Genomic DNA, 18,097 nt, shown 5'->3' with positions numbered 1-18,097 from the left:
TGAATCTACCGCAGCGGTAGATTTTGTTCATAATCTCTATTCTAATGGCTACAATTTCATTTAGGGTTTGTATCTTTCCACAAACTGAACCATTGAACATTTTTATTGAATCTTTTCATTATAGAAAAAAATTGTATATTTTCAGATTGTTAATTGATTGTAATTTACCAAAGTCCAAACAAATTGGTGACTAGATTGGTGTTATCCGTTTTAATGTGTATTCATAATTTATTCACATGTTTTGTTGGTTTAAGTTACAAAACGAAGGCAGTCGTTAACGTAAGAGATGCATGCATGAACGTGTTCTTTTTTTTTTTTGATCAACCATCTTTCATTAATAAGAAACTAGAAGTCTAGGCCCAAGGAGGCCCGGTTACAAAGAGAACTTTTTGCTAAGTGGTCCGCAGGTCCATTAAACTCCCGAGGAATAAAAGAGAAAAAACAGAAAGCAAAGGAAAGTGATAAAGCTCCGATATCCGAGAAAACTCCGTGGATGATCTTCGGTTTGTTGATCGAAGTGATGGCTCTGATGAGCACAAGAGAATCTGATCTAAGCCAGATTTGTGTGTAGCCAAGACGAATGGCGTGTTGGAGGGCAGATTGTACCGCTAGGGCTTCAGCCAAGAGGACCGATTGCACGTGAGTCTGAAATTGGGCGCCTTGAAGAGTTGGGGTTCCTGGAGATGTAAAGATCCATCCAAGTCCCGTCGATTCCGAGTTCTTATCCCACGCTGCGTCGCTATTGCATAGGATTGTCCCTGAGGGGATCGTCGGTGTCAGAGTGATAGATGGCTCCTTTTGCGCATTACGTGAGGTGTCGATTGGGTTCTGAGCAAGCTGCCATTCCCTAGCTGCTGCCAAAGCCTTGGAGACCACTTCTGAGGGTGATTGGTGACGCGACTCAAATAAGAGTTGGTTTCGTGTGTTCCACAACGCCCACATGATCCAAAAGAGTGTGTTTATTCCCGTCGGCGGAAGGCAAGTCCAATTGCTCGAAGCTTCAAGTGCGATGACTATTGATGGGCACATAGTTGAGCAGAACGGTGATTGGAGAGGAACGAGGTTCCACACAGTCGCAACAAAGGTACAATGTAGGAAAAGGTGGTTCACAGATTCAGATCCCCCGCAGTGGATGCATGAGATATTGTTAATTACTCCCCGTCGTTGCAGGTTCTGATCCGTAGGTAAAGCTTCATGGAGTGTTTTCCAGACAAGGAGTTTAAGCTTCGGAGAACAAGCCACATTCCACACTGCCTTATGCCAATTGAAGGTTGTTGATGTCGCAGGTTGGGTTATCTCATGTACTTTTTGCTCAGAAGTTGCCGCATATCCTGATTTTGCTGTGTATGCTCCTGAGGCTACAGGGTACCAGATGTAGGAATTGGCCCGTTATGCTTGGTCAAATTGCCATGATCTCATTCTTAAGCGTAGGTAGTAGCTCTTCAATTCTTGCAATGTTCCAGCTTTCTTTATCTCGTAAAAACAGATCAGACACATATAAATCACTTTCCTCTTCTCTTACAGGTCCAAAAGGCATTAGCGCAGAGGAAGTTGAAATCCACGGGTCTCTCCAGACCTTTGTGGTCGATCCATCTCCGACTACTTTCCCCAGTTGTTCAATCAGTAAGTCTCTTCCCGCTAGTATTCCTCTCCATCCATGAGAGGCTGATTTCTCTGGTTGCACTTTTAGAAGGCTGTTGTTTTGGCAATATTTGCCCATCAGCATTCTTGCTAGTAAGCAGTTAGGATTGGTTAGCATCCTCCTGGGTAGTTTTGCTAGGAGAGCTGTGTTGAACCGTTGAATGTCCTTGAAACCTAGTCCTCTCATACTTTTTGGCATAGTGAGTTTATCCCAAGAGATCCAGCACATTTTCTTTGTTCCATCATTTGCATCCCACCAAAAACGTGTTAGCACAGATTGTATCTTCTTGCATAAGCTAACCGGTAGTTGGAAACAGGACATAGGGAATGTTGGTATCGCCGATAGGACTGATTGGAGAAGAGTCATCTTGCCTGCAGTGGATAGATATCTAGACGAGTAAGAGATTGCTCGTTGCTGAATCCTATCGACAATGGAGGCGAAAAGGTCCTTCTTGCGGCGTCCAAAGTGCTCTGGGAGTCCGAGGTATTTGCCTACCCCTCCCTCCCTTGTTATATTGAGTATCTGTTTTTCCCTAAACCTCGCTGATGAACTCATTTTCCTTGCAAATGTGATTGATGATTTATCGAGGTTGATCTTTTGACCTGATGCTTCCTCGTACAGGTTCAGGATCTTCATCAGCGTGGAGCAGCTTCTCTCGTCTGATCGGATAAAGAACATGGTGTCATCGGCAAAAAGTAAGTGATTTATTCGTGGACTGTTTGTTGCCACTTTAACACCCACCAGACAGCCATCTCTTTGAGCTTTTGCGCATAATCCTGACAAAACTTCACTGCAGAGGATGAAGATGTAGGGGGACAGAGGATCTCCCTGTCGGATCCCCCGTTTAGGTACAACTCTTCCAAGGACTGAGTCGTTGATCAAGAAAGAGTATGAAACCATGGAGATGCATTCCATGACCCAGGTAACCCACTTCTCATGAAAGCCTAGTCTCATCATTACTGCCTTTATAAAACTCCACTCTAAGCGATCATACGCTTTGCTCATGTCAGTCTTAACTGCCATGGAGCACTGTTTTTTGGCCTTTGACGTTTTTAGGTAGTGGAGCGTCTCATGCGTGATCAGTACGTTATCTGCAATCGCTCTCCCAGGTATGAAAGCAGATTGGTTTTCCGAGATGACTGACTGGAGAATGGGTTTTAAGCGTAGAGATAGGATCTTTGAGATCACCTTGTAGTAGACATTACATAGAGCAATAGGCCTGTAATCTGAGACCAACTTCGGGTCTTTTATCTTAGGGATCAGTCTAATGAAATTTGAGTTCACCGTGGCTGGTAGATGGCCATTGCTGAAGAAATGTCGTATCTCTGCTGTGATTGCAGGACCCACAGTTGCCCAATTTGATTGGAAAAAGCTAGCAGAGAACCCATCTGGTCCAGGGGCTTTGTCTGGATGTATTGAGAACATCCCCATCCTGATCTCATCATCACTCGGAAGCTTTATTAACTGCTCATTCATTTCGTGTGTAACCTTTGGTGACAAAGCTTGGTGGATGGTCGGCATGCAGTCTCTACTTGATGAGGTGAAGATATCTGCGAAGTATATAGATATAGTGTCCACGATTTTTTCCTCTTCGTAGTATACTTCGCCACTTGAGTCTTCTATCATTGATTATCTATTTCTCGCTTTTCTCCCTTTTGTAGCAGCATAGAAGTATCCCGTGTTCTTGTCTCCCAAAGAAAGCCATAACTGTCTACTTCTTTGTTTCCAAAACTCCTCTTCAGATCTATAAGCTTGGAGTAGAGAGAGGTTTAAATTCGAGATATCTGCATCATCTGCATCAGTAGCTGAGAGTGCTGTGTCCAGAGCCTCCTGTAGATACTCAATCTTCTTTCTGCTATTGAGATACTGGGTGCGGCTCCAATCCGCTATAGCCTTGCGACATTGTGAGATTCTGGAGGTAACCTGAGATTCAGGATGTTCATTCCAAGCCCTTTCTACAATGTCTGTTACTTGTTGGTTTGAACGAAGCCTTCTGTCGTATCTGAAAATTCTCTTTGGCTTCTTCTTTGTAGGATCGAAAATTGTAAAAAGGGGTCTGTGGTCAGAGATCTCATACCGAAGATAGTGACTACAACTGTGTGGGAAGATATCTGACCAGTCACTATTTGCAATCGATCTATCTAGTCTACAGTGCACAACATGTTTGCCACGCTTCCCTCTCCAGGATAAGAAGTTACCTGAGTGTTGTATATCAAAGAGATCGCTTTGAGATAAAAAGCTTCGGAAAGGTACGAAACTATTTTCTGATCTATCAGCTCCTCCCGTTTTTTCAGCATTTTCAATAATCTCGTTGAAATCCCCTGTCAGGAACCACGGTCCAGGGCGTGATGCAGGGATTGCAGACAGAGTGTTCCACACCTCTTGCCGGTTACGTACTTCAGGGGCGCCATACGTGAAGGTACTATTGAAGGACTGTCCCTTAACCACACTTACCGTGTCGATGTAATTATGGCAAGCTGATATAATTTGGATATCGATGTTGGTGTTCCATAGCAGGGCTAAACCACCTCCTCCATGTCCATGGGGGGATACTAGAAAGTGAGAGTTGTAACAGAGGTCTTGTAGCTCCTTTAGCACGAAGCTGTCAGGGGTTTTTGTCTCCATTAGAAATAGAATATCAGGCGTATGAAGTTTATGGAGATCTTTTAAGCGCTGGACTGTCTTGGGATTCCCCAACCCTCGACAGTTCCAGCTCAGTACAGCTAAGGAAGAGCAGGCTCTTGGGTGTGAAAATCCTTCTGCGGTTTCACACTTGGAGGTATGATTGTCATTTGCGGTCTCCCTTTATCTGTGACATTTTGATTTCCGTTTCTTGACGTAGATGCTTGACCTTGTCTAGGAACTGCTCTCGACCGTCTGGCTGGAGATGTATGGATCAGAGTGAGATTGCGTTTCCGCGAGCTTGCTCCATATAGGACTTTTGCTCCTGGAGATTGCTTTTTCTTCTTTGGGGGTCTACCTCTGCGCTTCGGTATACTACTTCCAGGGGCAGGGAGCAAGATAGGAGCAGACGTGGGAAGTATGGCTACTTCAGGCTCATCTGGAATTATGCGAGATGTATTCGCAGAGGCCAAGAGAATATGAGGTTTATTTATACTTGTGCTATCTGCTGCAGCAATGATAGAAGCTGCTATTTTTTCCATGATGCCCTCAGCATTACTCTGCAAAACTCGTTGACGTTTGGCTTCTCTTTCCACTGGGTCAGCACAGTTGGTATATTGGATCGACACATCTACCAGTTCCTGCATTACCTCTTCTGTGGTAGGGATCCTAGCGACTTGTGGGAAATCACTTATGGCTAGATTCCTTCCCAGGGAGCTGTGCTCGAACGGCTGGTACTGGTCTTCAGGGGCAGGAGTAATAGGATCCACAGATTGGTCGTCCTCCCGAGAGGGGGGTGGGGGCTTTTTTTTTTCTCTCCACATCTGTTGTGGTCATGATGGTTTCGTCGGAACTCTGTAGTCTGATGGGTATTTTGAGCCATATCTTCTAGCTTCCGAGGCATAGTCTCTTGCGATTGGTGAGTTTGACCTCCCATTTGCTCCCCTTCTAGTTGGTTCATATGGGGCTGGAGCAATTTTATTACGAAGAGGTCTGGCCGCTCCTCGTGACTGAGAGATTCGTTCTCCAAAAAGCCTGCCATGGCGGTCTAATCTTTGATGATAGTCTCCTTCCTGCAAGGTACGCTCCTGGCGTTTATGTGTTGGATAAGGTTGATAACGTGGTTCTCTTAGGGAAGAGTACTGACGGTTATAAGATTCCGTTGTCTGACGGTTCTCCGGGGCTCTGCTTGGTGAGGTTGCTCGCATAGGTTTCCACGGACATTCCTTTGCAAAGTGCGTGAGGCGGTTGCAGATGTAGCACATGTATTGGATTCCTTCATACTCAAGGGTAAGCCGCGCCTCCTCTCCCGTGTCGAAATCAACAATTGTGTTCTTCGTGATGGGTTCGAGACCATTGAGTGATATGCGCATTCTCATGGCAGTCTCAGATACAGTATAGTCATCGAGGGTTCCCAGCTCCAGACCCAATTTATAGATAATTTTCTCATGCCAAAAATGGAGAGGGAGACCCTTGATATCAATCCAGAAAGGGATCTGGGAGGGGAAGGTTTGAGAGATGACAGCTTCCCAGCGCTGAAGAATCACCATCCATCCATTGAAATGGTAGGGCCTGTTACTTAGCACACTATGGATTTCATCCTCTCGGTCAAACCTAAACTGGAAGCGTTCATGACCTAGGTCAGATCCAGAGGCTCTCCCTTTCAGTGTCCAGTTGCGGGGAAGCTCCTCGAGCAACCGTGATATAGGTTGATACTTTGCGCTCGTCACTCTGCCGATGAGAGTTCGCAGATTTTGTTGGATGAGTGCTGAGTTATCAAAGCTCGGTGCTCTGATTCTCCTGCAGATAGTTTCATCTTCAGTGTTAGCTACCCTTTTACCCTTTTCCTCCGTTGTGAGGCGTTTTGGAGACATTTTACGTGAGGTGATAGGTTGTAGGTGATGGTAGAGCACGGATCTACGAAGACTCTTGTAGATAGTTGCTCTGTTGCTGCAAATCTTTCAAAATCCGGAGCTACGATCTTCAAGATGTGGAAAGAACTTCGTGGAGGATGCTGTTTGTAGTAAAGAAGTAGGACTTCCAAACGTTGTAAGACAAGAACTCAGTGGAAACTTTCCTATCTTGACAAGCAAGTGACTAGTCAGTATCACTTTATTATCCGCTGGGGAAAGTCGTTGCACACCTCGCTAGACGTGCCTGGGAGAGTTTATATTCTTAAATTAGATCGACATGTGTTAACTTATGAAAGGTTGGGTGTTTGTTTCTGGAGTTAGTTTAGAAAAACACATAAGTTTCTTTTTGTGTGGTGAAAAGTCACTAATTGAGAATTGTAAAAGTGAGCATTCATTATTGCATATGTGTTTACAATTTATGGATTTTTTTATTGCGAGGGTTACTACAAGTTTTTAGTTACGCAAAGTCATCGATAGAAAAGATTCATAGAAGCAAGATGGATTTTGTTAATTCATGATGCACATGCACTCATGATGTTTACATTTTCATAAAGTCTGTTTGTTAAAATTTGCTAGAAACAAAATTTCTCAAAAAAAGAAAAAAAATTAGTGTGAAAAGCTACCACTGAAATAATCGCGTCTTTTGGCTAATATTTTCGGGAATTTTATTTATGTGTATGCGTGAAAAATAACATGCTAATTCTGGAATTTTTTTTAAAAAAAAAAATCGGTCGTCTTTGTTAAAAGTTCTTATAAACAACATGTTTGATATCATTTATGTTTTATGTAATATGTTATATTAATTTGATATCAATAAAATTATAATGTTAAAAAAATATTTACTAGATAGCTTATTTGTGAAATGTCATAATTTAAGATGCCAAAAGTGCCATGAAAAGTTGGGAAGATGTGATTTTTCAATATAGTTTATTTTATTATGTTATAAAAGCTTGTATATTTTTCTTATACATTATATTTTGTAATAGCTTCTTGTAATTAAAAAACATCATAATTATTTTATCTTTTTAGTTCTATATATTTCAATTTTTATAAAATATTTTCATTACATATTATAATGTCCAGTTATTTGAAGATATTTAATGTTTTAAAAAATTTTAAAATTATTAAAAAGTATTAATTTTACTTTTAATCGATTGTTTCCAAAGTGTAGTTTCAAAAAAATCTATTATATGTACAAGATCTGATTTATGTTCATTTTTAATAAATATGTTTGAAATTAACATATAGTGTTTATTGAAAATTTAATTAAATCATTTCAATAATTTAACCAAATCCCAGTAATTTTTCAGATGAACATTCATTGTTTAAAAGTATCATTGTAACTGTTTAGACAAACATTTGTAACTATTTAAATATCCCATTGCAGTGAGATAGTTAACCATTGCAACATTTGATCAACCACTGCAATCAGATAAACCATTACAAAATTAAAAATTTTAACTATTATACCCTTTCGTCTCTATATAAAAAATTGTGCGCATTGGGAAAATCCAGCATAAAAACAATGAAAAAAGAAGAAAAGAGAGAGAGAGGGATTCATCACTCTAAATGATTATAAAATATATTTGGTAAAACACATACAAATAGAAGTTTTTATTTGCATTTATTAAATATTAACGTTACTTTTAATAAGAGAAAATTTTCGATGTCTCAGTTTATAAAGATATTACGAGTAACCTAAAATTTGATCAATGTTATAATATTTTATAGATAATGCTTATACACGAGTCAATCATTATATATGTTCATATTTTATAACTGATTACTCATTAAATTTGCATGTTCACCCTGATATTGGCATGTTATATAAACTTTGAAGGTTATTTACTTTTATAAAACATTATGAAAATATTTTTATGATTGTTAATAAAATTCAGAATATTTGAGATGAATATATACATTAATTAGAAAGAGATAAAGGGTGGCAAGAAACAATAATAACACATTGTTTTGAAATACATGAGATTAATTACGTTTATTTCTCTCTATGATATTAACTAATCACGAATTATAAAACCAAAATTATGAATTTTATACTGAAAACATCTTACCAAAGAAATGAAATTCTATAAAAATAAGTATATTTATTTTGGTTACTAATTTTATAACAAACACATGGGTCCTTTCAAAACATCACATTAGAAACAATTTATTTCGTCTTATTTCACGATTATGTATTCTATAAATATATTAATCCCATCATCAATTTCAGAGATATAATTAACAAGAGATTTTCATTTTTAAATATCATATTTTTTTCATTCTAAATATTTTTATATAATTAGTATTTTTAAATTAAACTAAATATTAAAACTATATTTGCTATTCATGTATCTTATCGTAGAACAAAAAATGAGATTTTAATTATTTGATTTTATAAAATGATGTGTGTAACTCAATACCTATAATTCACACCCATTGAGATTACCAACCAAAATATATATAATTAATAGTTTTAAGTTGTATTTAAAATTAATATAGTTTCCCCCGCGGACCGCGGGGGTTCACATCCTATTTAGTAATAACAAATACTTGTAGAATTATATATGTAATTATCACATTAACTTCTCCAATATCTATTATGCATCTTCTTCGGGCTCTTCTTGTTTTTCTCGTCATCATTTCTTTCTTTTTATTAAATTTCTGCTAATGTTTTTCTAATGTTTTACATATTTTTCCCAAATATTTATTTCTCTCTCTAAATAATAATATAAACCATGTAATCAATGAACCAAAAATTCATCTTAAAATTATTTTCAATCATAACATTACCTCATTCAGTATATTATTTGAATTAAATGCAAAACATTTTTTAAATCAAAGTTCTCACATGTTTCTTTAAATATAATCCGTCCAATCTTCAAAGCCTAATTATTTATAAAGCATATATGGAAAATATAAGAGATTAATAATTATTATAGATACTACTATATTTTTATAGGAATATGAAATCATTATATTAATTTCTATAAATTGTTTTCTATTCATTATTTTATGTATTTTATAAATATAAAAGAATTGATCAAATATTATTACACTTTCTATAATTTTGAAATTAGCTACCACTATTATTTGTAATATCATTTAGGTTATTTAGAAAGTGCTAATAATTAGCTTTGGACTTACTTTTTTATTTTAGATCTAATTAAATAACTTAAATTATAAAAACTTATGTTCATTATATTATGTAGCTTATAAATATAAAAAATAATTGATCAAACATTATTAATCTTTATATAATTTCAAAATTAGTGACCATAAATCTTTATTGATAATATAACTTGGATTGTTGGAAAATTATATTAATTGTTTCTAGATTTATCTTTTATTTTGAATCTAAACTGACATAAACAAATTAAAAATTATCGACCAAGCAAATTATAAATAATTTCTTAAGACTTCACAAAATGATCGAAATGTAAGCAAAACTCATTTAAGTGACGTCTTGTTCAATATATAGGAAAATCTTTATTTCTTATAAATATATTATTAGGTCAAATAAATAATTTTAAATTAAGATAAAATAATTCTAAATTAAGATAAAATAATTTTGTAAGCCATGATAAATAATTTTATAAATGTTTTAATTTTTTTAAATAAATTACTTATAAGACATATATGGAAATTATAAGGCATTAATAATTATTATCTTTATTATAATTATTTATATATGAATCTCATGTTTTATATAAGAATATGAAATCATTATATCGATTTCAATAAATTATATTTTAATTATTTTATCTAGTATATAAATATAAAAATAATTGTTCAAACATTATTACACTTTATGTAATTTTGTCAAATTAATTGCCATTAATTATTATTTTTAATATCATTTAGACTATTTGGTAAGTGATATTAATTAGTTTTAGACTTACTTTTATGTTAGATCTAATTAAAATAACTAAAATCACTAAAGTGACTTCTCGTTTTTTATAAGTGTAAATTCTTAAAATAAAATAATATTTTTTCTTTGTATTATATAAAATTTTTATTTTTTCGAAAAAATGATAAGATGATTTTCTATAATGTTGAAATATGTAAAATGTTTGATTACTTTTTTTAATATTTACTCTGTTTTTAAATGAATTTTCATATTTACCATTTTTACAACCAAAATTGTATCATATTATTAGATGTGTTTAATAATACAATAATATTGTATTCTTAAAATTATAACAATTTTCTCAAACTCTTATCTAATCAAAAATCGCTTAAGTGAATTCTCAATTAATATATAGTAAGTTTTTTCTTAAACTCTCTCTGTGATTGACATATAAGCTAAAACCACTAAATTGACTTCTCGTTTTAATAAGTGTAAATTCTTAAAATACAATAATATTTTTTCTTCTAGATCTGAAAAACATGCATATCAAATACAGATCTGAAAAACTTGCATATCAAAAAATGTTCAAATGTCTTAAAACAGAGAAAATGAGTGGAAAATTAGATAAATCTACCTTTATAGAACACACAAAAATAGTAATCTAAAATTAATAGATCTACCTTTAAATGAGTGGAAGATGAGAACCATCTGATTAAAAACCTGCAAAAAAAAAATAGATTAGTGAGAAAGATATGAGACAAAACTGAAAAATTCATATAAAGTTTGGTGTTTTCAAGTCAAAGAGATTAGAGTGAGTTTGGAGAGTTTTAGTTTGGGAAAAAAGTAAGAACTTTATACAACAGAAAGTTACCAAATGAAGAAAAATCAGACATAAAAACTTACCAAAACGCTCAGATCTGTTATGAAAAGGAGAGACATGGGAGAAGACTCCGTCAGACAATGTCCAGGAAGTCGTCTGTAAGACTTTCTGGAAGTCGTCTAGCGCATTATATTTTAGACAACTAACAGGTAAGTCGTCTCAGACGTCTTCCAGATCTGAAAAACCTGCATATACAAATCCAGATCTGAAAAACTTGCATATGCAAAAACGTTCAAATTGCTTAAAAACAGAAAAAATGAGTGAAAGATTAGATAAATCTACTTTTATAGAACACACAAAAATATCTAAAATTGATAGATCTACATTTAAATGAGTGGAAGATGAGAACCATGTGATGAAAAACCTGCAAAAACAAGATAAATTAATGAGAAAGACATGAGACAAAAACAATAAATTGATATAAAACTTAGTGTTTATAAGTTCAAAGAGATTAGAGAGAGGTTGAAGAGTCTTAGAATGATGAATATTACATTTTTGTTGCAGCCATTTGAGAGAAGGAGAGAGAATGTGTAAATTTTTCTTTATAAAAAGAGACAAAAAATCCAATTAGGTTAAATATTTTTGATTGAGACGACTTCCTAGACGACTTAATTGTAAGTCACCCAAAAGACTTTAATATTTTTAGCGGGAAACTATAATATTTTTAGCGGAAAACTAAAATAGAAGACTTCCTAGACGACTTACAAGTAAGTCGTCTGGTTTAAATTATTAAAGCGGGAAAATAATTTTTAAAAAAATTCTAGGCGGGAATATTGGACGACTTACATGTAAGTCGTCTGGTTTAAATTATTCACCAGATGACTTACAAGTTAGTCGTCTAGACCCTAAACATAACCCCTAAACATAACCCCTAAACTTAATTAACTAACTAAACACTTCATAAAATCAAATTAAACTTCAAAAGTGTTTACTATACACAAAAATAAACACTTATAGGCAAAAATTTAATTTTTCAAAAAAATATTCAAGATTTCCAAAATCTAACCCTAAGAATACATACAATACTACAACATATGTTGTCAAACCATAAAACCAAAGAATATCATGATTAACTACTTTCATTCATCTATGTTGAAAACTATTTAATTTTATTATATCTTAATTTACATTACTTAAAACTGTTTATAATTACATGATTTTAAATTTTCATTTGTCAAAATAATTTTTAAAAAATTTATAAATTATTTTTAAGATCTACTACACCAAACGACTTACTTGTAAGTCGTCTAGACTACTTCCAGCATCTCAAACGATTTACTGGGGCTATATTCGTAAAAATGGCTTATGTTTTTTTGTTTGGTCACAAGGGGATGACTGTAAGTTTACAAGACTTTTAAGTTAATTTTGCATTTGATTCAAGTTTAGGTATACTTTTGTAATCAAAGTAAAGTTTTGAGTCATTTGGCAAATCGCCCTATATCAAATTTGTATTTTGTTTCGAAAAAATGATAAGATGATTTTTTTATAATGCTAAAATATGTAAAATGTTTGATTACTTTTCTTTAAATGAATTTTCATATTTACCTTTTTTACTTCCAAAATTGTATCATATTATTAGATGTGTTTAATAATAAATTTCATAATATAATTTTTCATTCCTTATATTATTTCGTTTGATAATCAACAAATCAAATTATAAGGTTTTTTTAAGGTAACTAATTGATTATCGTGATTTCTTATCAATCTTTTAATTAGTTAATTTAATTCAATATATATATTATTGGGTTATTGGAAACTAACATTAATTAATTTTATACTTTCCTTTTTGAACATAATTAAAATAAATAAAAATTAAAGCTCATCAACCAATCAAATTATAATAATTTTCTCAAACTCTTTATATGAGTGGTACCTAAGAAAAAATCACTTAAGTGATTTCTCATTAACGAATAGTAGGATTATTACTAGGTTCCGACTATTCTTTTCGTATTGGTTTCTTTTGGTCCATTCCAAAATTTTTTGCCATTCCAAAATCTGTTACTTTCGGGTTTATTTCAGCGTCCAAAAGGATGTTACCCGCTTTGAGGTCACGATGTATAATTGTGAGTCGTGAATCTTGATGAAGATATAGAATTGCTAAAGCAATTCTTTTAATTATCCTGTACCGTATTGTTCAATCCAGCTTGTTCTGCATCGTAGAGTCTGCACATGCATATTTAAATATTTTTGTAAAACGGCATGAGATCTGAAAAAGATATCTTAGGTTAGGTATTGAACTCAACTTACGAAAAAGGAAGTAATCAAGGTTTTTGTTGGCTACAAACTCGTAGATAAGTATTTTCTCTTCTCCTTCCAAGCAAAAACCAAGCAGCCTTACCAAATTTCTATACTGAAGCTTTTCCACAACAACAACTTTGGTCTCGAACTCTCGTTCACCTTGGCCTGATGTCTTTGATAGCCTCTTCACCGAAACTTTATTCCACTAGGAAAGGTACCTTATAAGCAATAATAAGTTTTTTTACAAAGAATCAGTCAGTTCAGGAATTATCGGTAAGATTAATGAAGCAGTTCATATAGATATTTATTGGAAAAAGATTTCTAGCTACACCAGCTATCGGGTAATGTTTCTAAAACAATATGAAGTACTATCCCCCAACTACATAAACTCCTTGAAATATATCCAATTCACGATACATCACTACAAGAAAACACATGCTTAACGACGAAAATTAACGAGGAAAAACAATCCTCGTAAATTTGCGTCGAGTTTGCGACGAATTTACGTGAAAAACTAAAGTCATCGTTATTTCCTCGTAACGTAACGACAAAACTGTTTCGTCGTAAAGTGGATGTAATTTTACGAGTATTTTACGAGGAAAAACTATTTCCTCGTAAATACGACGTAAACTTTGCGTGATATTTACGAGGGAATAGTTTACGTGTATTTAGCGAGGAAATTTTTGAATCCACCAACTTTATAGGTGTTACACGTTTTTTTTGCCCACCTAATTAATTTTTGTCGTAAATTCATAGCAAAATTACAACTACCAGATTCGAATTTTCCTATAAATATGGATGTTTGAACATCATTTTAAACACACCAACAACAAAAAACGTGAAAGAAAAAAAATGGCTGGCTCCGGGACTATTTACGAGTTGCGGAAGTGGATGTATATGCATAGAGATGCTAACGGGAGAGTGACGAAAGAATACCTTGCGGGTCTGGAGACATTTATGCATCAAGCAGATTCAACACCGCTCGCCCAAGAAAGTGGTAAGATGTTCTGTCCTTGTCGGAAATGCAACAATTCGAAACTGGCAAACCGTGAAAATGTTTGGAAGCATTTAATAAATAGAGGTTTCACGGCAAATTACTATATCTGGTTTCAACATGGAGAAGGTTTTAATTATGATCAGAATGAAGCTAGTAGTAGTAATAGCAATTTTCAGGAAAAAGAACCGGTTGATCATCATTTGCATAATGAACATAGTTACCATCAGGAGGAGATGGTAGATTATGATAGGGTTCATGATATGGTAGCTGATGCATTCGTAGCTCATGATGAAGATGAAGAACCTAATATAGATGCAAAAAAGTTTTACGAAATGTTAAACGCGGCGAATCAACCACTTTACAGTGGTTGTAGAGAAGGTCTCTCTAAATTGTCGTTAGCTGCTAGAATGATGAATATTAAAACTGATCACAATCTACCTGAAAGTTGCATGAACGAATGGGCGGACTTGTTTAAAGAGTATTTGCCGGAAGACAATGTGTCTGCTGATTCTTATTATGAGATTCAGAAACTGGTTTATAGTCTTGGGTTGCCTTCGGAGATGATAGATGTTTGCATCGACAACTGCATGATCTATTGGGGAGATGATGAGAAGCTAGAAGAATGTCGATTCTGCAAGAAGCCACGATTCAAGCCGCAAGGACGGGGACGTAATAGGGTACCGTACCAAAGGATGTGGTACCTACCAATTACAGACAGATTGAAAAGATTGTATCAATCAGAGCAGACTGCTGGAAAGATGAGATGGCATGCCGAGCATACTCAGACGGATGGTGAGATGACTCATCCATCAGATGCAAGAGCCTGGAAACATTTCAACAAAGTACATCCAGATTTCGCTAGCAATATCCGGAATGTGTATCTCGGATTATGCACAGATGGATTTAGTCCGTTCGGAATGTCAGGGAGACAATATTCATTGTGGCCAGTCTTTCTTACTCCATACAACCTGCCACCGGAGATGTGCATGCAACGGGAGTTACTATTCTTGACCATATTAATACCTGGTCCGAACCATCCAAAAAGGTCCCTGGATGTTTTCCTACAACCACTGATAAAAGAGTTGAAGGATTTGTGGTCAACAGGGGTGAGGACGTATGACTGTTCAACGAAGACGAATTTTACGATGCGAGCGATGCTTTTGTGGACCATAAGTGATTTCCCTGCCTATGGGATGTTGTCTGGATGGACTACACATGGGAGATTAGCTTGTCCATATTGTAATGGAACGACAGATGCGTTTCAACTGAAGAATGGTAGGAAGACAAGTTGGTTTGATTGTCACCGTCGATTTCTTCCCATTGGCCATCCTTACCGAAGAAACAAGAATTTGTTTAGGCACAAAAGGGTTGTGAGAGACACTCCTCCTCCATATCTAACTGGAGAACAAATTGAAGCGCAAATCGACTACTACGGAGCTAACGAAACAGTTCGTTGGGGTGGTAATTGGCATGTCCCTCGTAATATGCCAGATTCTTACGGTGTTCATCACAACTGGCACAAGAAGAGTATATTTTGGGAGTTGCCATATTGGAAGGATCTTCTTCTGCGCCACAACCTCGATGTGATGCATATAGAGAAGAATTTCTTTGAGAACATCATGAATACAATATTGAATGTCCCAGGGAAGACAAAAGACAACATAAAATCGAGGTTGGACTTGCCGGATATTTGCTCAAGAAGCGAGTTACATATTAAAAGCAATGGACAAGTTCCCGTTCCGATATTCAGATTATCTTCAGAAAAAAAGTCGGTGTTGTTCAACTGGGTGGCATCAGAAGTGAAGTTCCCCGATGGGTATGTTTCGAATCTCTCTAGATGTGTTGAAAAGGGTCAAAAGTTCTCCGGGATGAAGAGTCATGATTGTCATGTATTTATGCAACGACTACTGCCCTTTGCATTTGCGGAGCTACTTCCAACAAACGTACATGAAGCACTTGCAGGTACGTAGTGTATTATATCACAATAATTTACAAAATAATATATGACTAACAATGTGTTTAATTTTTTTTTGAATATAAAAGGCATTGGAGCATTTTCAGGGATCTGAGCACACGCACTCTTAAAGAAGAAGTTGTGGAACAGCTTCAAGAGAACATTTCCATCTTATTGTGCAACTTGGAGAAGATATTTTCTCCCGGATTTTTTGACGTCATGGAGCATCTAGCTGTCCACCTCCCATATGAGGCATTGCTTCGTGGACCTGTACATTACGGATGGATGTATCAGTATGAGCGAGCCATGAAATATTTGAAGGGAAAAGCAAAGAACCTCGCCAAAGTTGAAGGTTCTATAATTGCTGGAAGTTTGACGGAAGAAGTTTCTCACTTCACATCGTACTACTTTGCGTCAAAAGTACGTACACGGAGAAGAGCTCCAAGAAGATATGATGATGGTGGTGTTGCGCCAACATATGCAGTTGCTGGTGTTCCAGACATCTTTAGCCAGATTGGGCGACTCGGTGGGAAGTCTAAAGAGGTTTGGTGGTCGAGTGAAGAAGACGCTCATAGTGCACACACCTATATTCTACTCAATTGCGAAGATCCATTGATGCGTTATTTTGAAAGGTAACATATATTGACACTTCGAAACACATATAAGTATAATTAATTGTATAATTGCGAGAGATTCATTCCTATAAAATGTGATTTTACAGCCTATTTGTTTCTCAAGTCGAAGAAACATTTCCTGGTATATCCACAAGTGACGTAGACAAAAGGAAAGATCAACACTTCATTAAGTGGTTGCGGAATCAGGTATTAACTAAAACTTTTTTTTCATACATTATCTGTATTTCATTAACATTCTCTTTATTTTTGCAGGTTGATTATGACGACGACGATGCAGATTATCCTAAGTGGTTACACGAAGTAATTCAATCTCCACTTGTAAAGGTCACCACATCACAGATGTATTTCACACGAGGCTATACTTTTCATACATATGACTATGGTAGACAGCGGGCGACCAGTAACTATGGAATATGTGTGAAAGGGGAAACAGATTTCTACGGGATCTTGACGGAGATTATTGAAGTCGAATTTCCAGGGATACTGAAGCTGAAATGCGTCCTCTTCAAATGTGAATGGTTCGACCCCGTCGTCAACAGAGGTGTTCGGTCTAACAAATTCGGTGTAGTTGATGTCAACGGTGGACGAAGGTACAACAAATTCGAGCCTTTCATCTTAGCTTCACAAGCAGACCAAGTTAGCTTCCTTCCATACCCTCGGATGAGAGATTCAGGTATAAATTGGTTAGCAGTGATCAAAGTTACACCTCGAGGACGAATCATCAGTGGAGAAGAACCACCATTGCAAGAAGAACAGATAAATGAAGTTGAGGAACCTGAACAAGAAATTGATGACATCCTTCTCATTGATCCGCATAATCACGAGTACGAAGATCTTACCGATGATGCCACAGACGAAGCTGTTGAAGACGAGTTTAATGAAAATGATGATGTTTCTAGTGATGACGAGAATGTCGATGTATCCGATTGATGTATTTGTTTTATGAATAAGATGAGGGAGTTTGTTTTATGAATAAGATAATGTGGGGTTTGTTTTATGAATAAGGTAATGCCGGGAGTTTGTTTTATGAATAAGCAAATGTGGGAATTGTGGTTTGGAATGGAAATAAAGATGGGGTTTGGAGTATATGAAGTAGAAAATAAGGAATATGGGGTTTGGGGTTTCGGATTCAAGGGATTTAAACATAACACTCGTTAATTCCACGTAACAAAAAATCATCGTAAAGGACTCGTAGGTCAACGAGGAAATAACGACGAAATATAAAAATAAAGAACGCGGAACTCGTTAATTCCACGTAGGACAAAATCGTCGTAAATACCACGTAGGATGAATTTGTCGTAAAAACAACGAAGGATGAAATCGTCGTAAATACAACGTAAGACAACGAGGAAATAACGACGAAACC

The 18,097-nt window shown here is 35.6% G+C and overlaps 2 protein-coding genes across 2 annotated transcripts; both read right to left on the bottom strand.

The window, feature by feature from the left end:
• Positions 1-345: 345 nt before the first annotated feature.
• On the bottom strand, positions 346-1,029 carry LOC125579799. Its single transcript, XM_048743652.1, has one exon. It carries the CDS (start codon positions 1,027-1,029, stop codon positions 346-348), a length of 684 nt encoding a protein of 227 aa, XP_048599609.1.
• A 4,068-nt stretch (positions 1,030-5,097) lies between these two features.
• LOC125579798 lies at positions 5,098-6,138 on the bottom strand. Its single transcript, XM_048743651.1, has one exon. It carries the CDS (start codon positions 6,136-6,138, stop codon positions 5,098-5,100), a length of 1,041 nt encoding a protein of 346 aa, XP_048599608.1.
• Positions 6,139-18,097: the final 11,959 nt, after the last annotated feature.

The sequence above is a fragment of the Brassica napus genome, chromosome C1 (genome assembly GCF_020379485.1).
Source record: "Brassica napus cultivar Da-Ae chromosome C1, Da-Ae, whole genome shotgun sequence".
NCBI lineage: Eukaryota > Viridiplantae > Streptophyta > Magnoliopsida > Brassicales > Brassicaceae > Brassica > Brassica napus.
The sequence above is the reverse complement of the archived record's forward strand: the minus strand, read 5'-3'. Positions and strand labels throughout refer to the sequence as shown.

Excerpts from the sequence above, each read along its gene's own strand:
- LOC125579799 (XM_048743652.1), bottom strand. The coding sequence starts at position 1,029 with ATGTGCCCATCAATAGTCATCGCACTTGAAGCTTCGAGCAATTGGACT.
- LOC125579798 (XM_048743651.1), bottom strand. The coding sequence starts at position 6,138 with ATGTCTCCAAAACGCCTCACAACGGAGGAAAAGGGTAAAAGGGTAGCT.